The sequence below is a fragment of the Stegostoma tigrinum genome, chromosome 29 (assembly GCF_030684315.1).
Source record: "Stegostoma tigrinum isolate sSteTig4 chromosome 29, sSteTig4.hap1, whole genome shotgun sequence".
Lineage (NCBI taxonomy): Eukaryota > Metazoa > Chordata > Chondrichthyes > Orectolobiformes > Stegostomatidae > Stegostoma > Stegostoma tigrinum.
In genome coordinates, this window is record NC_081382.1 from 23,083,405 (window position 1) to 23,110,493 (window position 27,089).

Genomic DNA, 27,089 nt, shown 5'->3' on the forward strand with positions numbered 1-27,089 from the left:
ATGCTAAGAGACACCAAGTAGTTTAGAAATAGCCTATAGATTTGAAAACTTAGAAAATTGTGCGTTGAAAGTGGCATCTTGAAATTGAACTTTTAGATTAGTAATGAACCAATGTCTGGTTTCGGATTATTGAATAATACTTCTCGTTTGCAAATTCCAGTGGATTATATCATGTCTCTGATTTTGTTTGTACACAGCAAATACAGTGTTTTAGGAATCAACTTATTCCAATTTTTATGGTGGAGTTTTACTAGGAATAGAAGACATTAGACTTTATAGCAGTTGATCTTTTAAAACTTAGCAGTTGTATAATGAAATGCTCCACAATGGTGATGAAAATTTAAGTAAACATTAAGGTTGTACATTGTGCAACTGGGACTATATCACACCCATCTGTAATTACATAATTTGATGGGTGTGTTGTTTGACCTGTAGTGTGTTGTGGGCTGTTTTTACTTTAGTTAACTCTTTACAGTGCAAAAAACAGGATATTCAGTGTACCTGGCTTACATTGTGTTTCTATGCTTTGCGTGAGCCTTCTAACAATGAACCGTATTAGCTTTTTCTTCTGTTACTTTCTTATTTGTAGTGAGCTCACTTTCCATTAAATGCTCCTCTACTTCAAGAAGTTTAAAAGTTAATAAGCCCTTGTTTTAAGCTATGTTATTCCATTACAATTGCTTCTTCCATAAATCAAGTACAATCCAGTACATCAGGGTTCAACATCACACAGGCACTGCATAAGCTGTGGGCCCTTGAATGCTATTAGATACAACTATAGAGCATTGAGATATATTTCAAAATTTTTTTTCGTTTTATTCCTACTTATTCTCTGATAAATCTTTACCACATTTCCCATTTTAAATGTGCATTTTGTGCTCTTATTATCTAATATAATTTTGTGCTCTTGACCCTTATTTTTCGGCATAGGCTATGGGCTGTCAGTGAATTAAAATGGAAACATAGTTACAGACTTGTGACCACTGCCTCTTTCAGAATCTCTTATAGCCAAATTTAATATTGAAAACAGACCTGTAGTCGGCTGATGACTAATCCAGCCAGTCCAACTTTGTCTCTTGGTACCATTTCATTTGCTTTTAAATCTCTTCAATTTGAACTATCCTTTTATTTGCTTCTCCTCATCTAGGTGTCTTGTGCTGAGTTACTGATCTCTGTGAAATGTCTTTCATTCGAAAGTTAGGTATTGTAATAACTTTGTCATTTCAACCTGTGATGAAAGAATTCTGACATAATATTTAATGGTTTGGATTTCTACAGAGGCAGATAGGATTTTGGTTATTCCTGTGAAAATGTTTCCTGAAAATCTAGGATATTTGGCCAGTGACCCAAATCCGTAATTTTTGAGGTATATTGCTTCAATCAACTGCCTTGCAGACATCTGAGCTGTTAATGGATGAAACATTTATTCTGTTGAGTTTATGACAGACAGAATAAACATATTAAGATAGTTAGTTTAAGTTTGACTTCAGAACAGAATGTTGAGAGTTTTAGCTCAAAGCAATCTTGTTCAGGTCGAAAGGTAGAACAGTTTATCCTAAGTCAGTTCAGGGGTACCGATTATTTCAGTTGAAGTGGCGGTTAGAATGTTGGGCTTCTAAGCCAGAAAGGTTTTATGATTTCAGTTGACAAGTAAAATCCTAGAATGAAGACTGGCTTGATAGAACATAGAACATTACAGCACGGTACAGGCCCTTCGGCCCTCGATGTTGTGCCGACCTGTCATACCAATCTCAAGCCCATCTAACCTACACTATTCCATGTACGTCCATATGCTTATCCAATGACGACTTAAATGTACCTAAAGTTGGCGAATCTACTACCGTTGCAAGCAAAGCGTTCCATTCCCTTACTACTCTCTGAGTAAAGAAACTACCTCTGACATCTGTCTTATATCTTTCACCCCTCAATTTAAAGCTATGCCCCCTCGTGCGCGCCGTCACCATCCAAGGAAAAAGGCTCTCCCTATCCACCCTATCTAACCCTCTGATTATTTTATATGTTTCAATTAAGTCACCTCTCAACCACCTTCTTTCTAATGAAAACAGCCTCAAGTCCCTCAGCCTTTCCTCGTAAGACCTTCCCTCCAAACCAGGCACTATCCTAGTAAATCTCCTCTGCACCCTTTCCAAAGCTTCCACATCCTTCTTATAATGCGGTGACCAGACCTGTACGCAATACTCCAAGTGCGGCCGCACCAGAGTTTTGTACAGCTTCACCATAACCTCTTGGTTCCGGAACTCGATCCCTCTATTAATAAAAGCTAAAACACTGTATGCCGCCTTAACAGCCCTGTCAACCTGGGTGGCAACTTTCATGGACACCGAGATTGCTCTGCTCATCTACGCTACTAAGAATCTTACCATTAGCCCTGTAGTTTGCCTTCTGGTTACTCCTACCAAAGTGCATCACCTCACACTTGTCTGCATTAAACTCCATTTGCCACCTCTCAGCCCAGCTCTGCAGCTTATCTATGTCTCTCTGCAACCTACAGCATCCTTCGTCACTGTCCACAACTCCACCGACCTTAGTGTTGTCTGCAAATTTACTAACCCATCCTTCTACGCCCTCATCCAGGTCATTTATAAAAATGACAAGCAGCAGTGGACCCAACACCGACCCTTGCGGTACACCACTAGTAACTCGTCTCCAGGATGAACATTTCCCATCAACTACCACCCTCTGTTTTCGTTCAGCAAGCCAATTTCTGATCCAAACTGCTATATCTCTCACAATCCCATTCCTCCGCATTTTGTACAATAGCCTATTGTGGGGAACCTTATTGAACGCCTTGCTGAAATCCATATACACCACATCAACTGGTTTACTCTCATCTACCTGTTTGGTCACCTTTTCAAAGAACTCAATAGGGTTTGTGAGGCACAGCCTTCCCTTCACAAAACCGTGCTGACTATCCCTAATCAATTTATTCTTTTCTAGATGATTATAAATCCTATCCCTTATAACCTTTTCCAACACTTTACCAACAACTGAGGTAAGGCATAGATCATGTGCATTTTTAAAATTTCAGTTAACTTGTTGATCAGTCAATGAAACATGTTTGCAGGGATTTTTAAAATCGATAGAAGATTATTACAGAAAAGAAATAGTAAATAAAAAGCAATCCACCCAAATGTAGAACATTGTTTAAAAAATTCTTAAGTTCTTTAAATTTGAAGCAAAGCCATTTACAAACCACCATCAATTTCCTGCAGCTCAGGTCTAGGGGAATTAACCCTCTATATCAAATCTTTAAGTTCTTCTTGTGTTTCTTTCCTGTGATATGTGAAGTCTTGTGTGAATACCTACAATACCAAAAGCTTAATCTTTACCAGTTTCTAGTAACCTGCAGATTTCTCACTAAACCTACCTGGTTTGAAACCTGTATAAGGTAAAAGTCTGCTGAAGTAACTTATTCACTGAACTATTCTAGAAAAACTTCATTCTAGAAGAGAAGCTATTTCTAAGGTTTTGGAGTAGATCTGTAGCTCGGGTTGTGGATGTTGAGGTTGATTGGCTCACCGAGCTGGTTTGTTGTTCCGCAGACGTTTCATTACCATGCTTGGTAAATCCTCAGTGCAGCCTCTGATGAAGCGCGGTATGTTTTCCCGCCTGGTTTTTAAACTCTGGGGTCTGTTGAGATGGAATGCCTCACTTCTGGGTTTCCTTCATAGTGGAATATATATGGGGTCGAGTTCAGTGTGTTTATTAATAGCATGCTTTGTGGACTGCCATGCTTCCAGGAATGCTCGTGCGTGTCTCTGCCTAGGCGGTTCCAGGATCTTGGTGTTGTCCCAGTCAAAGTCGCGGTTCTCCTTGTCCATGTAGATTGAGATGACCGAGCATTGGTCTTGTCTCTTTGTAGCCAGTTTGTGTTCATGTACTGTTGTTGTTAGTTTCCTTCCTGTTTGTCCGATGTAGTGTTTCTCGCAGTGTCTGCAGGGGATCTTGTAGATGACATTGGTCCTGTCCATGGTGGGGAGTGGGTCTTCAATTCGGGTGTGCAATTGTAGGGTTGACGTGGGCTTGTGTGCCACTCTGATGCCAAGAGGAAGAAGAATACCTTTTCCAAGTGTTTAAGGATAATGGATATCCAAAGAACTGGGTCAGAAGATGCCTACAAGAACAGCAGCAGAAAGATTCTACACGCCCTGACACACATCACGCTATCCTACATCAGGAACATGCCAAAATTCACCACCAGACTTCTACAAACACTGGGCATCAGAGTGGCACACAAGCCCACGTCAACCCTATGACAACTGCTCACCCGAACTAAAGACCCACTCCCCGCCATGGACAAAACCAGTGTCATCTACCAAATCAAGATAACAAAGTGTGGAGCTGGATGAACACAGCAGGCCAAGCAGCATCTTAGGATCACAAAAGCTGACGTTTCGGGCCTAGACCCTTCATCAGAAAAGGGGGATGGGGAGCAGATTCTTCCCATCCTCTCCCCACCTCCCCTTTTCTGATGAAGGGTCTAGGTCCGGAACATCAACTTTTGTGCTCCTAAGATGCTGCTTGGCCTGCTGTGTTCATCCACCTCCACACTTTGTTATCTTGGATTCTCCAGCATCTGCAGTTCCCATTATCTCTCATCTGCCAAATCCCCTGGAGAGACTGCAAGAAACACTGCATCGGACAAACAGGAAGGAAACCAACAACAAGAGTACATGAACACAAACTGGCTACCAAAAGACAAAACCAATTCTCACTCATCTGAATCCATATGGACAAGGAGAACCATGATTTCGACTGGGAAAACACCAAGATCCTGGGACAGGCTAGGCAGAGAAAAGCTTGAATTCCTGGAAGCATGGCACTGCACTAAGCAGGCTGTTAATAAATACATTGAACTCGACACCATGTACATTCCATTACGAAGGACACCAAGAAGTGAGGCAGTCCAACTCAACGGACTCCAGAGTTTAAAAACCAGGCGGGAAAATGCTTCATCGGAGGCCGCACTGAGCATGTTACCCAGCATGGTAATGAAATGTCTGCAAAACAACAAACCAGCTCGGCAAGAGAAGCTAGCTTAGTTCTGACCCCAGTCAGTTCTCCTTTGAACTGCTCTTAATAAGTAATGCTGTCTGCATTTTTAAAATCTAACATCAATCCTTGATTATTCTATGCAGGACAAAAAAGCCAATGGCCTTTTATGTTTACTCTGTTTATACAGCAGCAGCTTATGATAATTAATGTTCCGTTAACACTTCAGAGGTTCTCAGTCACCTGCTCTGACCATTACTTTTCTAAAAAAAAAGGGGGTTGGGCTTGCATTATTAAAATTGGCTATATAGTCTGGGACATTTTTCACTAGAGTATAGGAGGTTGAGGGGTTATAGAGACTTATAAAATGGTGAGAGGCACAGATAAGATGAATAGCAAAGGTCTGTTCCCTCAGATGGGGAAGTTCAAAAGTAGGGGTCATATTTTTAAGGTGAGGTGAGAAAGATTTAGAAAGGACATGAGGGCCACTTTTTTGCACGGTAGAGTGTGTGTGTGTGTCAGAGGAAGTGGTGGACGCAGTACAGTTGCAACATTTGAAAGAGATTTGAATAAGCGCATGAATAGGTAAGGATTGGAGGGATATGGGCCAAATGTAGGCAGATGGGCTTAGACTAGTTGAAGAAACTTGGTCAGTGTGGACTAGTTGGACCGAAGTGTCTGTCTCCATGCTGCATAACACTGGAATAAAAACAGAAGTTGCCGGAAATGTTCACGTGTGATAGCGTCTGTGAAGAAAAAGATCAGAGTTAACGTTTTAAGTCCAGTGACCCTTCCTCGGAATTATATAACTCTGACTCTATCACCAGCTATATGTAACTAATCTGAACTCTTTTTTTTAAATGATATTTAATCATATGGACTTCAGTTTAGATAGTTCTTAACAACTTTTGGAATTCTGAAAGGTTCATGTCATCAGAATGGAAAGTTTGTGGCCACAAGCTGAAAGAAATCATAAAAGTGTTCACAGTCCCAAGCAAAAGAAACTGGAGGAAGTCGGTTAAGTAAAGATGTTTAAAAAGCTGAGATAGGTCTGTTATTCCTCTATAATTAGGAAATAGGTTAAAACCTTAAAATGTTTCCAAACTGTCTCGTGCTCTGTCTTGCGCATGCTTGCTAGCTCGCTCACTGTGTGAATCTCTTTCTTTAATGTGCTTTATGTGTAATTAACTTCTTTTCAAAGCATTGAGAATAGGAACAGGAGTAGGAGATTCGACCCTGCTCTGCCATTCAGTATGATTTGTGGCTGATTATCCTACCCTTTTCGCACTTTTGGGAGTCTTTGATTCCTGTAGTCCTAAGGACTATATCTAATTCCTTGAAAACATTCAACCATTTTGGCCTCAACCGCATTTTGGCAGAGATTTCCACAGGCTCGTTACACTCCGGATAAAGGCATTTTCGGCTTCTCCCCACTTTATTGAAAACATTTGCGCCCTTGTGTGAATATTTTCAGTGGCCATAATGTGTTCACCACCTGCAAAAAAATTCTAAATATCTGTCTGTAATTTGTTTTATAATCATGATTTATTCTGGGATCTGACTTGTCCAGTATTACCATCAGCTGAGATTGTAAAAAACTGCATTCAACAAAGAGTGCATCACTAGACATCAGTCTGCAAGTATTGATTATGTCTAATGCAGTGATGAAAATTAAATAGGAATAAGCTACAGAGCAGCAGGTGGTAGCAGTTGTGGATGCCACTGTTGCAATGTTGATTTTTCATAATTTTTTAATACGTACCAAGAGTATTGAATAAGCAAATGTTTAAACACCAAAGAATTTTGGAAGTTTTAAAATACTGTTTCTCTGGCACAGTATGGCCCGGAACAGCAGGGAAAGTAGAAGGAGGTCAGAGACCAAAGGAATAAAGATCATGGTGGTTGGAGGAAATTTGTGGTTTTGAACACATTGAACCTTCAAACCAAAGTAGTGACTTAAAGACTCTAGTGTCTTGCTGTAAGTAATGAACATGATCAGTTTTGGGTGGTGTGTGTTGCTGCAGTTGAACAGACAATTTAGACTGCATAGAACAGCAATTGGATGGAGAAGTTGCACTTGCAGATTCAGGTAACATTTAACTCATTGGTCAACTGGAATCCCTTGAAGGAATGAAAGAGTGTGACATAGGGTTGTGGGAGAGAAAAGAGGATGTATAGAACAACAAAAACCTACCTCTACATAGTTGTGAATAAATTCAGAATCATTAATATTTTCCTTCGTCCAAGTGGCAACCATTGATCATTTGGAGACCTTGCCCATTAGTAGCCAACAAGAAGAAACAAAACCTTCAACTAATTCAAACAAATTTTAATTTTAAAGAATTTAATGTTTGTTTTAAAAATGTAAATAAGCTGCCAGTTAAAGAGAAGGTGATGTTTTAGACTGCTCAGAAGGCAATTTGGGACCAAAATCTAACTTGCAGACTTGGGACTTCTCTGCATTTTGCTATCCATCTACTTAAATGGATGGAATTTCTGGACTGACGAACACACAAGAAGGATAATTGCTACCTGAACATTTACTCATAATGCTGCCCACATCATAAAGTGCAAACATGGACATGCAATATTAACAAGGGATTTGCATAGAACATGCTATTTTGGATTGTTTGCTGGAATATGTGACCTACATACTGCCTTTAATGCATTAACAAATATAGAAGATACTGAAGAAACTCTGATGTGACCACCTGTGTGAAGTGAAACAGTGTTATCTTTTGAGTCTGGTATGAAGAGTCATACCGGAATTGATACATTAACTCTTGTTACTGACTCCACAGATGCTGTCAGACCACCTGAGTTTCTTGAGCATTCTGTTTGTTTAAGATTTCCAGCATCTGCACTATTTTGCCTTCATCTGTCTATTGATGCATTATTGATCAAGTGAAATTGTACAGGATTGACTGTGAACTACCATGGAGACATGAAATCTGCCCTGCTCAAAGGTGCCCATTTGCAGTGGTGGAGATGAAGGGAAGGCAAAGTGGTGCTATGCCCAGGATGTGGGCCAACTCCGTAATAGCTTAACAAATTCCAGTGTTACAGACAGGGAAGGGAGGCAATTTGACCATAAGGCCATAAGGTATAGGAGTCAAATTAGGTCATTCAGCCCATCGAGCCTGTTCAGCCATTTGATCATGGGTGATGCATTTTTCAATGCTATTCTCCTGCCTTCTCCCTGTTTGCTCCCTTTGTTTTGTCACAAACTTGATTGACAATCGTTTATTTTTCTGTCTGAAAGTGGAGGAGTTTTTAAAATGTTACCTCTAACTTTTGAAATAGACTGCCATCTGTTCCCACAGAACTTCTGTTTGTGAACTACAATTTTTAAAAGGACTCGCAACAAACAGTCTGGATTTTAAAACAGAAGTATAGTTTATTCATGTTCAAGCCTGGGGGCTAATTATCACAACACATACCTACTTACATGCGTACATTAAAGAGAAGGGAATAAAAAGGAAGGAAGATACAATCAACAATAACTATAAGTGAAAGAAATAAAAATATAGTGCTACAGGAACTTGAGTCTAACAGCAACTGTAGAGAGAGGAACTGAGTTAATGTTTCAAATTTAACAATACATCTTTCCAAAAAGTGTTTGGAGTTAGATGTGTGCAGTTGGCTGACACTTCAGAATTTCTTTCACTTCGTCATCTCAGAAAGATGATGTTGGTGTGTAGGCTTTTCCAGCAATATCAGGAACCGTGTGGAGTACTAAGCTTCAAGGAATTACTGGACTTGAACCAAGCTTAGCCTAGCCTGGAGTATGGTATTTTCTCGGTAGTCTTCCAAACAAATAGTGTTAACAGTAGGCTAGCTTTCTTTTAACCAGACAGATGCAGTGGGGTCTGGAGATTATTGTTAACCACTCCAAAGGCCAGGGAGTCTTTTGATCATGTGGCAGACCAATTAAAGCATCTGAAACAAAAACAAATTGCTGGAAAAACCCAGCAGGCCTACCAATGTCTGTGGATAAAAAGCAGAATTGAAGGTTTGCGCCCAGTGATTGTTATTCTTTTATACTAGTTTGACTGCAATATCCACTTAATGGAGGACATGAGAGAGGCCGAGAGGCTGTAAATTTGATATAAAAACAGAAAACATTGGAGAAATTCAGCAAGCATTGAACTCAAAACATTAACCCTGTTCCACTCTTTAAAGATGCTTCTGGGTCTGCTGAATTTCTGCCATTTTCTGTATGTATTTCAGATCTCCAACATTGGTATTTTGCTTTCATTTAGGTGGTAGTTTAAACTTTGTCTTGCAAGCAGATGGTTGGAGCTTCCCAGAGATTGTCAATTTGCAACATGTTGTCAATAGTAGTTATTAGTTTAGTCCAAATTCTGTTTTAAAATTTAAAGAAGAAAGTTGTAGCCTGTAAAATAATTTATGATTATCATTTCTTATGGACATGACTTCTGGCCTTAAATGTTCTCCATATCTTAGTATTCATCCAACTGATGAGTAACCTAAGTACAGTACTGCTCTGGAAACCATTATCTTGATGAATTTGCTGGTGCTTTCAACTGTCTTGTTTCTGGCCTGACCGAATTATTTCTGGATAACTGGTTTTCCTCTTTATCACAGTGTGATTTCCTGCAGCTTCTTCTATATGCTGAAATAACTTTTGATTTTCCTGTTTAGCTCATGTTGGTGGTTATTAATTTTTTGTGTACTTGCTGTATGAATTCTACAGCACTTGAAGTGTTTTACCACATGTGACTGTGAATGGGTATGTATAAATGTCAAATTATATTTGTTTTATGCTAAAACCTTAGCTGTGTAGTTACCTATGCATAAGCAGTCCTTCCAGTGTTTATTCCTGTGGAGTTTTGGCCACTTGCATCATTTTACATTACCTTTTGAGAGTTGTGCTCTTGTTTTGAGATATGTTGCAAAATAATATAAGGATATAAGTGAAGTTGGCTTAAGTAATGCACTAAGTGCTAGCACAATTACAACTAGCTTCCATATTGCAATGAATAAAATGCTTTCCAAGAGTGAAATTTAATGTGTGGTTGTGTGTCCTGTTAAACTGAACACTCATTTTATTGCATGTTGTAAAAATTAGTAAAGTTTATCAACCTTATGTGTGCTCACAGATAGTTGGAAATGGAAGTGAACAGCAACTCCAAAAGGAACTCGAGGATGTATTAATGGATTCATCAATGGAGGGTCATCGGGCTGCTAGAGAACCTTTGGAAGCAATGCCGGCTTCTCCTGCAAGTGAAGATTCACTGACTGAGGATATTTCCTTAACTCCATCTCCTGTTTATTCAGGGTTAATGGTGGTGCCCCAGAAAACAGATATGACTCTACTAATTAAACCAACACAAGGAAGTAAGTGGAATTGTAAAGCTACTGACACAGACATCCCAATGGGTACAGAAAAACAAATCTTTCATAATCTTTGAAAGATGGGAAAGGAACAATTGCAGTTTAAGTCACTATTTAAGTAGAGTAACAATAACCTGATATTTTCCCCCACGCAGGGAGGTTTTAGAAATTGCTTCTGACATCGAATGAAGATATTAATGTTAAAAGTGAATGTATTGGAACAGCAAGTTGCGGTGACAAGCTATTATTCTAGAGCGTTTCCAACCGAGAATTTTGTTTAATTGCTTTGCTGTGTTTTCAGATATCAGACCAGTATTTACCAGTTGACCTCATATGGTATTGCTCCCAGCGAATCAGCTGATAATATCCTATTGCTCGTATGACTGATGTCCATTTGGATTTATTGATGTAGCTGGCATCCACTACGTTGTTTCTCTAATGATAACACCATTATGTGCCTGTGTAACTCCCATGTTGCCTCATAATCCCAAATGATAACACACCTGTCATTTTCATAATTCTAAAAATCATTGACGTGATCCACAATAAGGAAAGATCTAAAATGGTATATTAAATCTGAATCTGTAAAGTAGATGAAAATATGAAAAATTATTCATGGAATGCTGTAGTGATAGAAAATCAATTATAATGTGACAAATGTTAAAACATGAACTTTGGTGTAAATTGGAATGGACGGATGTGAATCATGAGCTTACATGATGCATGTTAACATTTTTGAAATTAGAGATGAAAGATTATTATATAGAGAAAATATTGAAAATTCAAAACAAATGTTAAATGTCAAATAAAAATGTCTTAATAGGAAAAGACACAAAAGAGGCCAGATAGATTGAAGGCAAGATCCCCATGGAGGCAAGATGAGCTGGGACGGCAGGAGTAATCCATTTGTCAATTTTGGGAAGTAAAAAATATAGACACATTTGTTGTTATATTTAACTAATGTGGCATGAAATAAAATAGGATGGGATGGGATGATTGCCAATGGAAACTAGATCTCTGACATGTAATAATGGCATGTGGTTACTTAATCTCGGGGGACCAGGGTGTGGTATGGTGAGAGACAATGGCTTTAATGCATTATCTTGGCATGCAAAAGTTGTAGCTGTGTGCTAAAACAGAAATAAAATGGTCTGAGCGGAAAGACATAGTTTTTTTAAAAAATCCAATAAGAAGGTTGAAGTGAGGCCAAACAAAAGGAAAGCAAATTACATTTAAAAAAAACACTGGAACAGATGTTAATATTAGAATGGAGGGTTCTTGAAGTCCAAAATGATGTTTTCTAAATTGTTTCATGCAATTAATTTTTAAAAAGGAAGTTAAAGCTCCAGCAGTTTAATTGGAGTTACTAGTCTGTTTACTTTTGCATTTAGAAAAACCTCAAATCCATCATGGTTCATTAATGTCCTTGAGGGAAGGAAACCTGGTCTGGCCTTCAGAGTGGCTCCAGACCCACAGCAATAGTGTTGACTTTCAACTGCCCCCTGGGTCATGGGAATGGGCAATAACTGTTGGACTAGCTCTGTTGCCCACCAACTGAGAATGAATTTAAAACTAAACTCTTGAGATGGCACTTGGAGGTACGATAATGGTGATGCCCAAGACAGAAGGAGACATGAGTAGAGGCTAAAAGCTAATTTTCAGTTTGTGGCAGAAGGTCGGTATGATTTAGATGATCTTGAATGACAGTACTTTAACACTGTGGTGGTACTTCAAAGAATTAGTAAGGTGAGAGAGTGAGCAAAACTCAGCATGGTCCAATAGTGACCCAGGCAGCATTGGTTCTGCGACTGTAATCAATTGGTCATCTATCCTTTTACTTGAATGAAGGTTAACAATGTTCACACAGATCAATCAGCAGTCTAAAAATGTTTTTGATCATGATTTAACAAAGTGTGGAGCTGGATGAACACAGAAGGCTAAGCAGCACCTTAGGAGCACAAAAGCTGACATTTCAGGCCTACACCCTTCATCGGAAGGGGGAGAGGGTTCTGAAATAAATAGGGAGAAGGGGGAGGCGGATCAAAGATGGATAGAGGAGAGGATAGGTGGAGAGGAGATAGACAAGTGAAAGAGGCGGGGATGGAGCCAGGAGAGGTGAGTGTAGTTGGGGAGGTAGGGAGGGGATAGGTCAGTCCAGGGAGGATGGACATGTCAAGGGGGCGGGATGAGGTTAGTAGGTAGGAAATGGAGGTGCGGCTTGAGGTGGGAGGAGAGTATAGGTGAGGGGAAGAACAGGTTAAGGAGGTGGGGTCGAGCTGGGCTGGTTTTGGGATGCAGTAGGGAGACGGGAGATTTTGAAGCTTTTGAAATCCACATTGATACCATTGGGCTGCAGAGTTCCCAAGCGGAATATGAGTTGCTGTTCCTGCAACTTTCAGGTGGTACTGTTGTGGCAGTGCAGGAAGCCCAGGATGGCATATTGTCTAAGGAATGGGAGGGGGAGTTGAAATGGTTTGCGACTGGGAGGCACATTTGTAGTAGGGGCGCACTGACCTCTACATTGCTGAGGCCAGACACCAACTCTCCGACACCACCTCCTACCGCCCCCTGGATCATGACCCCACCCCCGAGCACCAAACCATCCACTACTTCATCACCTCAGGTGACCTCCAACCTCATTGTTCCCTAACCCCACATTGCCCACTTCTATCTCCTTCCCAAAATCCACAAACCCACCTGTCCTGGTCGACCCATTGTCTCCGCCTGCTCCTGCCCCACTGAACTCATCTCCACCTATCTGGATTCTATTTTCTCCCCCTTGGTCCAGGAACTCCGGACTGACATCCGTGACACAACCCACGCCTTCCACCTCCTCCAGAATTTCGAATTCCCCGGTCCCCAACACCTCATTTTTACCATGGACATCCAGTCCCTAATACACCTGCATTCCCCATGCAGACGGCCTAAAGGCCCTCCACTTCTTCCTGTCCCGCAGGCCCGACCAGTCCCCCTCTACCGACACCCTCATCTGCCGTGCCAAACTCGTCCTCACCCTCGACAAGTTCTCTTTTGATTCCTCCCGCTTCCGACAAACTTAAGGGGGTGGTCATGGGTACCCGCTTTTGCACAAGCTCTGCCTGCCTCTTTGTAAGTTATGTGGAACAATCCCTCTACCCACCTTCACTAGCCCTAAACCCCACCTCTTCCTCCGTTACATTGATAATTGTATCGGTGCCCCCTTGTGCTCCCAGGAGGAGCTCAAACAGTTCATCCACTTCACCAACACCTTCCACCTGCAGTTTACCTGGACCATCTCCAACACATCCCTCACCTTCCTGGACCTCTGTCTCCACCTCAGGCAACCACCTAGAAATCGATATCCATTTCAAGCCCACCAGCTCCCACAGCTACCTAGAATACACCTCGTCCCACTCACCTTCCTGCAGAAATTCCATCCCCTATTCCTAATTCCTTCACCTCTGCTGCATCTGCTCCCAGGATGAGGCATTCCACTCCCATACATCTCAGATGTCCTCGTTTTTCAAAGGCCGCAACATTCTAACCACCCCCCCCCCCCCCCCCCCCAACCCACCCACCCACCCAACCGAAGTGGTCGAGAACGCCCTCGACCATGTTTCCTGCAACTCATCCCTCACACCCCGTACCCGCAATAACTGCAAAAGAGAATCCCCTTCTTCCTCACATACCACTCCATCATCCTCCAACATTTCCGCCATCTGCTATCCGACCCCACCACCAAAGACATGTTCCCATCCACACCCTTGTCTGCTTTCTAGTGGGACCACTCTCTCCGCAATTCCCCTGTCTGCTCCACACTCTGGTCCAACCCCACCACACCCGGCACTTTCCCCTGCAACTGCAGGAAGGGCTACACTTGCCCCCATACCCCCTCCCTCACCCCCATCCCAGGCCCCAAGAAGACTTTCCACATCAAGCAGATGCTCACCTGCCCATCTGCCAATGTGGTATACTGCATCCGCTGTACCCGTTGTGGCCTCCTCTACATCGGGGAAACCAAGCAGAAGCTTGGGGACCGCTTTGCAGAACACCTATGCTCGGTTTGCAATAAACAACTGCACCTCCCAGTCGCGAACCATTTCAACTCCCCCTCCCGTTTCTTTAGATGACGTGCCCATCCTGGGCCTCCTGCAGTGCTACAGTGATGCCACCTGAATGTTGCAGGAACAGCAACTCATATTCCGCTTGGGTACCCTGCAGCCCAATGGTATCAATGTGGATTTCACAAGCTTCAAAATCCCCCATCCCCCTACTGCATCCCAAAACCAGCTCAGCTTGCCCCCGCCTCCCTAACCTGTTCTTCCTCTCACCTATCCCCTCCTCCCACCTCCAGCTGCACCTCCATTTCCCTAACCTCATCCCGCCTCCTTGACCTGTCCGTCCTCCCCAAACTGACATATCCCCTCCCTACCTCCCCTCCTACACTCACCTCTACTAGCTCCATCCCCGCCTCTTTAACTTGTCTGTCTCCTTTCCACCTATCTTCTCCTCTATCCAGCTTTGATCCACCTCCCCCTCTCTCCCTATTTATTTCAGAACCTTCTCCTCATTCCCCTTTTCTGATGAAGGGTGTAGGCCCGAAATGTCAGCTTTTGTGCTCCTAAATGCTGCTTGGCCTGCTGTGTTCATCCAACTCCACATCTTGTTATCTCGGATTCTCCAGCATCTGCAGTTCCCATTATCGTTGATCATGATTGGCCCAGTTTACTGGTCGTGAAAAGTTTCAGAAGATTTTCACAGTTCTGTCATTGTTCTTTATAGGAGAGAAAAAAAGCCCTAAATGGAAAATCCTCCCACTCTTTTGATCTTTTTATCTTTCATGATTATCAAGTATCTTTGCCTATAGTAATGTTTGTTTGGATTATCCATCCAGGAAAAAAACACTCATATATCGCTTTCCTATCACAGCATGCACCTGGCTCTTAAACTGTTCTCAGTGTTTTCCTCCTTTTGTCTCACTTAAAAACCTCGTCCATATACTGATCGCTCTTAGTAGGAAGAATAACTTGCTGATCCCAGCCAAATCTCATTTGCATGTTTCAAAGTAGTTTTTTTTCCTCCTGGAGTTACCCCACTATTATTGTTCTAATTTGTATTGCTCTGGATTTAGCTTATTCTACGTTGATATTGCATATCTGAGTCATAGACTGAAATACATTAGTTCGTCTTTGAGTGCTGTTGTAACACGGGGTTAATTTTAACCAAGCTGTCACTGAATGGGAACCCCATTGTGCAGTTTGGATGAGACACGTGTCCCATGATGAGTGTAAATGAACATTCAAGGAAGTATAAAATCAGCCATTCTGAGGAAGGGCTACTGGACCCGAAACGTTAACTGTTTTTTCCTTCACAGATGCTGTCAGACCTGCTGAGCTTTTCCAGCAACTTTGTTTTTGTTCCTGATTACAGCATCCGCAATTCTTTTGGTTTTTATTAAGTGTAAAACCAACGTTGTACTTAATTTGCTGGCAGGTGAACCAAGGTAAAGTTGGTCTCGAGTAGTCAAGCACATGGTTCCACGACTTCAATGCTTAATTTATGCCCAAGAGTGGAAGCAGTATTCAAGATGTAGTTTGATCAGAATGAGTTCAGTTGACTTGTATCCTTGTTTTCGCTGTGAGCTTTCTTTTTGTTCTAAGCATCTTAAACAATTAGAAGTCAGGATGGCCATTAAAACAAGTTCGCAGAGAATGTTTTTTTAGAGTTATTTCACTGGTTAGTTTGATCACATCAAATATGACATACTTTCTCAAAAGTGCAACTGCCAGCCCTGCCTTAACTTTATCCTGAGCTATATTGATACCATTCATGGAACATGTATATCAAATTGCACTTCCTACGTGCATTGCCTAGTATGCAATTTTTAAAATGCCTTATTTCCTTATGTTCTGTCCATTATCCTGTACATTGTTTATATTTAAAACCATTCGAGAGTACCTCTGGAAACATCTGTAGAGAAAAAAAAATTGTTAATGGTTTCAGTGCAGTACAATTCTTCACTTTGTTTTATTTAAGGTCAGCAGTATTTTGTCTTTTAATTCTCTATTAAAATTGAAATTTCTGTAGCTTTAAGCTTAAACAGTAAGGTTTTATGTACATCAATAAGAGTACATGATTAGATTTTGGAAAATTCTGAGAAATTAGGATGTCATTCTCTGAAAAAAAAGCTCCAGAAAGCTGACCTTTCTTTTGTGTCTATGTCAGTGTCACAAAGTTATCTGAGCACAGCATGTTATAATATATACTTTTGGGAGAAAAAGATGATACAGGAAAGAAATGTAGCCTTCAGAATATTCACTTCCAATGTCCACCCTGTCCAAACAAAATGATTAAATGTGACCAATATGTAAAGTTTATTGTGAAGTGAATTTACTTTGCCCGCTCCACTTCCATTCCTAAATTCTCACTTCTTTAACATTTCAGTGTTGTTGTACATTGAGAAATATTAATATATTTATCATTTTTTCATTACTCTCTGGGTGAAGAACCTCCCTCTGACGCCTCCTCCATACCTTGTTCCTAAGGATGGAGGAATTTCCATTTAGGGCTTTTTTTTCTCTCCTACAAAGAACAATGACAGAACTGTGAAAATCTTCTCAAACTTTTCATGACCAGTAAACTGGGCAAATCATGATCAACGATAATGGGAACTGCAGATGCTGGAGAATCCGAGATAACAAGATGTGGAGTTGGATGAACACAGCAGGCCAAGACATTCTCTTGCAAAAGTATGTCATATTTGATATGATCAAACTAACCAGCAAAATAACTAACAAAAACCATTTTTAGTAAGTTGTTTTAATGGCCATCCTGACTTCTGCCTCGTAGAATATAATTTCTGAAAATAAAAATACAAACTAAAAGTATAAGTAAGGCAGTCTTTAAGGCACCACAGATATTCACACCATTTTGTATTTTTTGCCCAATTGGTATTTTATGAAAGCCTCATTCAGCAACGAAAATAGCACCACCCTCTGGTCCTGATGCTGTATGCCTTGGATCTGGCTTTGCAATAATTGGAAATCATAGAACATAGAACATGGAAAAGTATAGCACAGTACAGGCCCTTCGGCCCACGATGTTGTGCCGTGGAATAATCGTAATCCAAAAATAAAATAACCTAACCTACATTTCCCTCAATTCACTGCTGTCCATGTGCATGTCCAGCAGTCTCTTAAATGTCACTAATGACTCCGCATCCATGACTACCACTGGTAAACTATTCCATGCACTCACAACTCTCTGGGTGAAGAACCTCACTCTGACATCTCCTCTGTACCTTCCTCCTAACACCTTAAAACTATGCCCCCTCATGGCAGTCAATCCTGCCCTGGGGAAAAGTCTGGCTATCGACTTTATCCATGCCTCTCATTACCTTGTATACCTCGATCAGGTCACCTCTCTTCCTCCTTCTCTCCAGAGAGAAAAGCCCAAGCTCAGTCAACCTCTCCTCGTAAGACAAGCCCTCCAGTCCAGACAGCATCCTGGTAAACCTCCTTTGCACCCTCTCCAAAGCTTCCACATCTTTCCTATAATAGGGCCACCAGAACTGGACACAATATTCCAAGCGTGGTCTCACCAGGGTTTTGTAGAGCTGCAGCATAACCTCGTGGCTCTTAAACTCGATCCCCTTGTTAATGAAAGCCAAAACACCATATGCTTTCTTAACAACCTTATCCACCTGGGTGGCAACTTTGAGGGAGCTATGCACTTGAACACCAAGATCCCGCTGTTCCTCCACACTGCCGAGAATCCTGCCTTTAATCCTATATTCAGCATTTAAGTTCGACCTTCAAAATGCATCATTTCGCATTTATCCAGGTTGAACTCCATCTGCCATTTCTCAGCCCAGCTCTGCATTCTGTCAATGTTTCGCTGAAGCCTGCAATAGCCCTCAATACTATCAACGGCACCTCCAACCTTTGTGTCATCAGCAAACAGACTAACACACCCCTCAACCTCCTCATCCAAGTCATTTATAAAAACTCCAAAGAGCAGAGGCCCAAGAACAGAGCCCTGTGGGACACCACTCAGCACTGACCTCCAGGCAGAACATTTTCCATCTACAACCACTCTCTGCCTCCTGTCAGCCAACCAATTCTGAATCCAGACAGCCAAATCACCCTGTATCCCATACCTCCTGACTTTATGAATGAGCCTGCCGTGGGGAACCCTATCAAATGCCTTGCTGAAGTCCATGTACACCACATCCACTGCTTGACCCTCGTCAACCTGTGTCGTGACTTCCTCAAAAATCTCAATTAGATTTGTGAGACATGACTTGCCCCTCTCAAAGCCATGCTGACTCCCTTTAATCACGCTATGCTTTTCCAAATAGTCATAAATCCTATCCCTCGGAATTCTTTCCGAAACCTTGCTGACCACAGACGTAAGACTGACTGGTCTGTTATTTCCAGGGATTTCCCTATTCCCTTTCTTGAAAAGAGGCACAACATTTGCCTCCCTCCAATCTTCCGGTACGACTCCCGTGGAGAGTGAGGAAGCAAAGATCTTCGCCAGCGGCTTAGCAACCTCCTTCCTTGCTTCCCAGAGCAACCTAGGATAAATCTGGTCTGGCCCTGGGGGCTTATCAATCTTAATGTTTGCCAAAATTTCCAGCACATCAACTTCCTCAATCTTGATCTGTTCAAGCCTGTTTTCCTGCTCCTCAAAGTTCTCATTCACAACAAGGTCCCTTCCCTTAGTGAAAACTGAAGCAAAAAACTCATTTACGGCTTCCCCTATCTGCCTCAGACTCCACACACACTATCCTTGATCGGCCCTACCTTCTCCCTGATCATTCTCTTATTCCTCACGTATGAGTAAAATGCCTTTGGGTTCTCCCTAATCCTTCCTGCCAAGCCTTTATCGTGCCCCCTCCTGGCCCCCCCTCAGTCCACTTTTGAGCTCCTTCCAAGCAAGCCTGTAATCGTCTAAAGCTGTGCTAGACCCTTGCTTCCCCCACTTGTGTACGCTGCCTTTTTCTTTTTGACAAGAAGCACCTCTGTACCCGTCATCCAAGGCTCCTTAATTTTACCCCTTCTTACCTGTCTCAGAGGAACAAATTTATACATCACTCGCAACAACTGCTTCTTAAACAGCCTCCACATGTCTGCTGTGCCCTTTCTGTGGAACAATTGCTCCCAATCTGTACTTTCCAACTCCTGTCTGATAGTGTCATAGTTTCCTTTACCCCAGTTAAATATCTTCCCCTGGTAACTGCTCCTTTCCCTTTCCATGGCTATGGTAAATGTGAGGCTTTTGTGGTCACTGTCGCCAAAGTGTTCTCCCACCACGAGATCTAACACCTGTCCTGGCTCATTGCCGAGCACCAAATCCAAAATGGCCTCCCCCTCGTCGGCCTGTCCATCATAATTTGACATGTGATCCTGGTCTTTTGTCTCTCCAGAGATGATTATTCTTCCTGCCTCAACCTTTTCTGTTTGAAATCTAAGTTTAAATTAAGAGCCAGTGAGATGAAAATCTCCCCAATATACTGGTTGTAATGATATTCCATGCAAACTGAAATAAATTTGTGTTGGCTTACTGCAGCTCAGAATAGAGAAAAAACAAGTGTCACAAGTTTGCATTAGTTTGGTAACTGACGTTAAATCAATATTGCGTCATCTGATCAGCTCTCTACATTTTATCGGAATACAAATTTGCCTTTTCTCCTAAAATCATCTGACAGAGAGATGGTGGAGGGGTATGATTACAGCACAATATAATTATTATTTCCCCAACCAAATCTTCCCTGAAATCAGTTTGTTTTAGATCTCGTCTGGTATTAGCTTACTGGTGTTTGGAGACTTGTAAATTCAACTTTTACCTAGCTTCCTATTCTTCTTGAATGCCATACACTGCTCTATTCATGGGCACTATCCTTGTCATATGCAGCCTTGTCTTTCTGGTATCTATCTGAAAGTCCATATTGAAGTAAATAAATATAATCATTTTGTTTAGTTTTAAATAGTGCATGCATTCTTTGATATCTCACGCCTTTGCCATTTGATCCTTTTGCCCCCACTACTACAGTATAAAAGACTATTTCCCTATTTACGTAGTTTGCATAACAGTGGCCCCAGCACAGTTCAGGTGCAGACCACCTCAATGGTAGAGCCCACTTTCCCTAGTACTGATGTTGGTGTCCCACAGACTGGAATTTACTTCTCCCACAACAGTCTGAACCACATCATCAACTTGCTAATTGTATGTACCAGTGCCAGTTTTATAGAATCCCTACAGTGTGGAAACAGGCCCTTCGGCCCAACAAGTCCATACTGAACCTCAGAGCATCCCACCCAGACCCATCCCCCTATAACCCACCTAATCTACACCTCCCATAACACTACGCGCAATTTAGCATGGGCAATCCACCTAACCTGCACATTTTTGGACTGTGGGAGGAAACCGGAGTACCCAGAGGAAACCCACGCAGACACGGGGAGAATGTGCAAACTCCACACAGACAGTCGCCCGAGGCTGGAATTGAACCCAGATCCCTGGCGCTGAGAGGCAGCAGTGCTAACCACTGTGCTACCGTGCTGCCCTGTGCATGGCTCAGGTAATATTCAGTGGTTATAACCTTTTGAGGTTCTACTTTTAAATTTTGTGCTTACATCTCACATTGTCTATGCAAGAGATCTTTCCTCATTTTGTATATGTTGTTGGTGCCTACATGGACTGAGAGTACCGGATCCTCCTCTAACGACTGCAAATTTCCTTCTAGTCATGAGCAGATATCCCAAATTCTGGTGCCAGGCAAGCAACACCGTTGTTTGAACTCTTGCTCATTGCTGCAGAGAATGTTGCAAGGATAATAATTGATTGAAAATAACTGAAATAAACTTGCATTGCTGCTGTTGGGAAACAGCTAATAATTTTGATCTACATGCCCCCTAATGGTGATCATGTGGGGCAAAGTATCCAAGAATAAATATTGGTCACTTATGACAAAGGGACAGCAATGATCATGAGTGACTTTACATATTGAACGGGGAAAAATCAGATTAGCTTTAGTACTAGTTATTTGCCCTAAACCAATCTGTTGTCAGCCCTGTTCCTCCAAGCCACTCGCCATCCCGTTTGATGAGTTGGGGTGGTTTATAAATTGGCATGGTTACAGACTAGGTGATTTTTGTGATGGAGAGAAAGTGAGGTTGGAATTCTAACTATAGAAGACTCAGAGTTTGCAGCTTGGCTCAAATAACAACAGTAGGGACTTTTGCAAAGTCATGAAGTTTATGCTTTGGAGTTGAGGCAATAACTTTGGTTTTCCCACTATTTAATGTCGGATCTGCTGTCCAACAACTGAGGCAGTAGAAGATGAGACTTAGCTGGAGAGTTAGAGCAGGTGTCTTCTTACATACATTCAGAAAATAGACCTTTCATATGAAGGAGCTGCAAAGGAAATGAATGCTTGTTCTATTTTAAATTGAAGTTGATTCAGGTCTCACCAAATTGTTATGAGAAGATTTCTGTGGAATTTAGTTTTATGTGGAATATAATTGAAGTTTGAAATAATAATTATATACTGAATATTATTATGTTGCTCTTGTTTTATTGTTGGATCATTTACATTTTCAAATATTAAAAAGGCATCACATTGAAAAATAGTTTGGGCAGCACTGCTTGTTACAGTTCTCTGAAAATTACTTGAGTCAAACAATTTTTAATCCATTTCAAGAGCTAATAAAAATTACCTAGAATAAAAAACGTGAGTCTGCTGTCATAACTACCTGCTTTCTGTGTTGAACTTAGTGGATTCTCCGAACTCCAGTCCCTCGACACCCATACCAGATGAAGACAGCGTTTTGTTCAGCAAACTCACGTACTTGGGATGTGCTTCAGTGAATGCTCCTCGGAGTGAAGTGGAAGCCCTCCGTATGGTGTCCATTCTGCGAAGCCAGTGTCAGGTCCCCTTAGATGTGACACTCTCGGTGCCTAATGTTTCCGAAGGAATTGTGAGGTAGGAATTAGGGTTATCTGACTTGTAGTTCGGGTAAAATGCACAGTGGCTTTGTCTAAGTGAGTCAGTTCATTTTTCTTCGTCTTGCATTCATCCAGCCTAGGACACAAAACAGACTTGTGAAAAGGGGCTCTCATTCATGTGGCATGAAAAGGTGGTGCTGATTGTTTGAGCCATCATAGGCATTCCAATGCAGCAGAACCAGTTAACTGCCAACCTTTACTCCTCAGAGTAGGCGGGTAGCTGATTGATTAAGTTATTTCTGTGAGAATGCAGCAGGGGTTAACAGTTGCCCAGGCCTGTTATTCTTACAATGAATTTGGTGTAATGTGTATACAAATTCCTTTTGCCTACCTTAAAATAAGGTCCTTCATGTTGCTTCTAGCACACAGTGAGCCTGACTGATAACCTTACCTTGATTTCATGTAATTTGCCGCACAGTCTGGATTATTTAGCAAATTTTTACCAGTTTCCAAATCACAACTGGAGGTGGTCTTCTGAGGCTTGCAGACGTGGGATGCCTGAGCATGATTGACATGCTGTCTGCTTCCAATCATCAAAGGGGGTATGTTTGAAACAGTTTGCTGGTCATTGAAGCTATGGCCTTTGTACCTGGCAGCAGAGCAGCACTGAAATTCCGAAGTCATAATGTTGCTTTGGCCTGACGGCATTCTTACTGGAGAAACCAGTCATGGGTTTGTTGCAAGGTAACATCATGAGACAGTCAGTTTCATTGCTATTGAAATATCTGAGGCATTTTTTTTTACCCATTTGCATGTAATCACAGGTAAGCTGAGCACCATTCGGAAATAAAAGCACTGGCTGTTAGCCCTTTCATGAGTCTGCCTGATTTTATAGCAAGTTCTAATTGATCAGGCTAACCACTGGCAGAGTAGTTTCGTTGCATCCTATCTTAGCATCAGGCTTTTTTTGGTGAGTAGTTTGCTAGGGACCCAGTAATACATCTGACAATATTGGTTCCATAACGTATGCAACTGTAAGAATCATTGATATTTGTGCCATGTCGCTACTCCCTAGATCTCCTGTTGCCTGAACCTTTTTTCATTGAGCTTGTGAACTTAGCAACTTGTGTAGTTGAGTTAAATTTGACCAACACCGTGTGCATCCAAATAGATAGTACAGGCTCAACTCTTGCTGACACCTTTTATTTTGGTTGCCATAAAAAGAATGATTTGACCTTGCATACTTCCTGTTTGCAATATTTGAATCCACAGCTGTATCTAAATTCCGAGACCGTGGCAGAATGGCAGTGTAGCGTGCGGGCTCCTGCCCAGAGCTCATTTGCATCCGATTTTATTCTTTTTCTTCTTTCACTTGTTATTTCCCTTATTTTGATCTACTTGCCATCTGTGGAGAGTGGGTTTGTGTAGTACAGAAGGGAGTGAGCTAGCCTGGTGGAATTGAGCCATTGTGGTAGAGAGTGAGAGATAATGGGAACTGCAGATGCTGGAGAATTCCAAGATAATAAAATGTGAGGCTGGATGAACACAGCAGGCCAAGCAGCATCTCAGGAGCACAAAAGCTGATGTTTTGGGCCTAGACCCTTCATCGGAGAGGGAACTGGAATAAATAGGGAGAGAGGGGGAGGCGGACCGAAGATGGAGAGTAAAGAAGATAGGTGGAGAGAGTATAGGTGGGGAGGTAGGGAGGGGATAGGTCAGTCCAGGGAAGACGGACAGGTCAAGGAGGTGGGATGAGGTTAGTAGGTAGCTGGGGGTGCGGCTTGGGGTGGGAGGAAGGGACGGGTGAGAGGAAGAACCGGTTAGGGAGGCAGAGACAGGTTGGACTGGTTTTGGGATGCAGTGGGTGGGGGGGAAGAGCTGGGCTGGTTGTGTGGTGCAGTGGGGGGAGGGGACGAACTAGGCTGGTTTAGGGATGCAGTAGGGGAAGGGGAGATTTTGAAACTGAAACTGGTGAAGTCCACATTGATACCATATGGCTGCAGGGTTCCCAGGCGGAATATGAGTTGCTGTTCCTGCAACCTTCGGGTGGCATCATTGTGGCAGTGCAGGAGGCCCATGATGGACATGTCATCTAGAGAATGGGAGGGGGAGTGGAAATGGTTTGCGACTGGGAGGTGCAGTTGTTTGTTGCGAACTGAGCGGAGGTGTTCTAGAAAGCGGTCCCCAAGCCTCCGCTTGGTTTCCCCAATGTAGAGGAAGCCGCACCGGGTACAGTGGATGCAGTATACCACATTGGCAGAGGTGCAGGTGAACCTCTGCTTAATGTGGAATGTCATCTTGGGGCCTGGGATAGGGGTGAGGGAGGAGGTGTGGGGACAAGTGTAGCATTTCCTGCGGTTTCAGGGGAAGGTGCCGGGTGTGGTGGGGTTGGAGGGCAGTGTGGAGCGAACAAGGGAGTCACGGAGAGAGTGGTCTCTCCGGAAAGCAGACAGGGGTGGGGATGGAAAAATGTCTTGGGTGGTGGGGTCGGATTGTAAATGGCAGAAGTGTCGGAGGATGATGCGTTGTATCCGGAGGTTAGTAGGGTGGTGTGTGAGAACGAGGGGGATCCTCTTAGGGCGGTTGTGGCGGGGGCGGGGTGTGAGGGATGTGTTGCGAGAAATACGGGAGACGCGGTCAAGGGCGTTCTCGATCACTGTGGGGGGAAAGTTGCGGTCCTTAAAGAACTTGGACATCTGGGATGTGCGGGAGTGGAATGTCTTATCGTGGGAGCAGATGTGGCGGAGGCAGAGGAATTGGGAATAGGGGATGGAATTTTTGCAGGAGGGTTGGTGGGAGGAGGTGTATTCTAGGTAGCTGTGGGAGTTGGTGGGCTTGAAATGGACATCAGTTACAAGCTGGTTGCCTGAGATGGAGACTGAGAGGTCCAGGAAGGTGAGGGATGTGCTGGAGATGGCCCAGGTGAACTGAAGGTTGGGGTGGAAGGTGTTGGTGAAGTGGATGAACTGCCCAGTCCCTGTACACCTGCATTCCGCATGGTGATGGCCTCAAGGCCCTCCGCTTCTTCCTGTCCCGCAGGCCCGACCAGCCCCCCTCCACCGACACTCTCATCCGCCTTGCTGAACTTGTCCTCACACTCAACAACTTCTCTTTTGACTCCTCCCACTTCCTACAGACTAAGGGGGTGGCCATGGACACCCGCATGGGCTCCAGCTATGCCTGCCTCTTTGTAGGTTACGTGGAACAGTCCCTCTTCCGCACCTACACAGGCCCAAACCCCACCTCTTCCTCCGGTACATTGATGACTGTATCGGCGCCGCCTCTTGCTCCCCAGAGGAGCTCGAACAGTTCATCCACTTCACCAACACCTTCCACCCCAACCTTCAGTTCACCTGGGCCATCTCCAGCACATCCCTCACCTTCCTAGACCTCTCAGTCTCCATCTCAGGCAACCAGCTTGTAACTGATGTCCATTTCAAGCCCACCGACTCCCACAGCTACCTAGAATACACCTCCTCCCACCCACCCTCCTGCAAAAATTCCATCCCCTATTCCCAATTCCTCCACCTCCGCCACATCTGCTCCCACGATAAGACATTCCACTCCCGCACATCCCAGATGTCCAAGTTCTTTAAGGACCGCAACTTTCCCCCCACAGTGATCGAGAACGCCCTTGACCGCGTTTCCCGTATTTCCCGCAACACATCCCTCACACCCCGCCCCCGCCACAACCGCCCTAAGAGGATCCCCCTCGTTCTCACACACCACCCTACCAACCTCCGGATGCAACGCATCATCCTCCGACACTTCTGCCATTTACAATCCGACCCCACCACCCAAGACATTTTTCCATCCCCTCCCCTGTCTGCTTTCCGGAGAGACCACTCTCTCCGTGACTCCCTTGTTCGCTCCACACTGCCCTCCAACCCCACCACACCCGGCACCTTCCCCTGAAACCGCAGGAAATGCTACACTTGTCCCCACACCTCCTCCCTCACCCCTATCCCAGGCCCCAAGATGACATTCCACATTAAGCAGAGGCTCACCTGCACATCTGCCAATGTGGTATACTGCATCCACTGTACTTGGGGACCGCTTTCTAGAACACCTCCGCTCAGTTCGCAACAAACAACTGCACCTCCCAGTCGCAAACCATTTCCACTCCCCCTCCCATTCTCTAGATGACATGTCCATCATGGGCCTCCTGCACTGCCACAATGATGCCACCCGAAGGTTGCAGGAACAGCAACTCATATTCCGCCTGGGAACCCTGCAGCCATATGGTATCAATGTGGACTTCACCAGTTTCAAAATCTCCCCTTCCCCTACTGCATCCCTAAACCAGCCCAGTTCGTCCCCTCCGCCCACTGCACCACACAACCAGCCCAGCTCTTCCCCCCCCACCCACTGCATCCCAAAACCAGTCCAACCTGTCTCTGCCTCCCTAACCGGTTCTTCCTCTCACCCATCCCTTCCTCCCACCCCAAGCCGCACCCCCAGCTACCTACTAAACTCATCCCACCTCCTTGACCTGTCCGTCTTCCCTGGACTGACCTATCCCCTCCCCACCTCCCCGCCTATACTCTCCTCTCCACCTATCTTCTTTTCTCCATCTTCGGTCCGCCTCCCCCTCTCTCCCTATTTATTCCAGTTCCCTCTCCCCATCCCCCTCTCTGATGAAGGGTCTAGGCCCGAAACGTCAGCTTTTGTGCTCCTGAGATGCTGCTTGGCCTGCTGTGTTCATCCAGCCTCACATTTTATTATCGTGGTAGAGAGTGAGGTCACCTAGCATCTGCGGCAGCAGCGAGAGCAGGCAGCCCCAGGTC

General features: G+C 43.4%; 1 protein-coding gene across 3 annotated transcripts in view; it reads left to right on the plus strand.

The window, feature by feature from the left end:
* Positions 1 to 27,089, plus strand: part of LOC125465259 (rab GTPase-activating protein 1) — a 205,985-nt gene that overhangs the window by 34,312 nt on the left and 144,584 nt on the right. For all 3 annotated transcript variants that reach the window (XM_059638399.1, XM_059638398.1, XM_059638400.1), the window contains 2 exons: positions 10,137 to 10,374; positions 22,132 to 22,339. In XM_059638399.1, the coding sequence (XP_059494382.1) occupies positions 10,137 to 10,374; positions 22,132 to 22,339 (446 nt within the window). The remainder of the gene's footprint in view (positions 1 to 10,136; positions 10,375 to 22,131; positions 22,340 to 27,089) is intronic.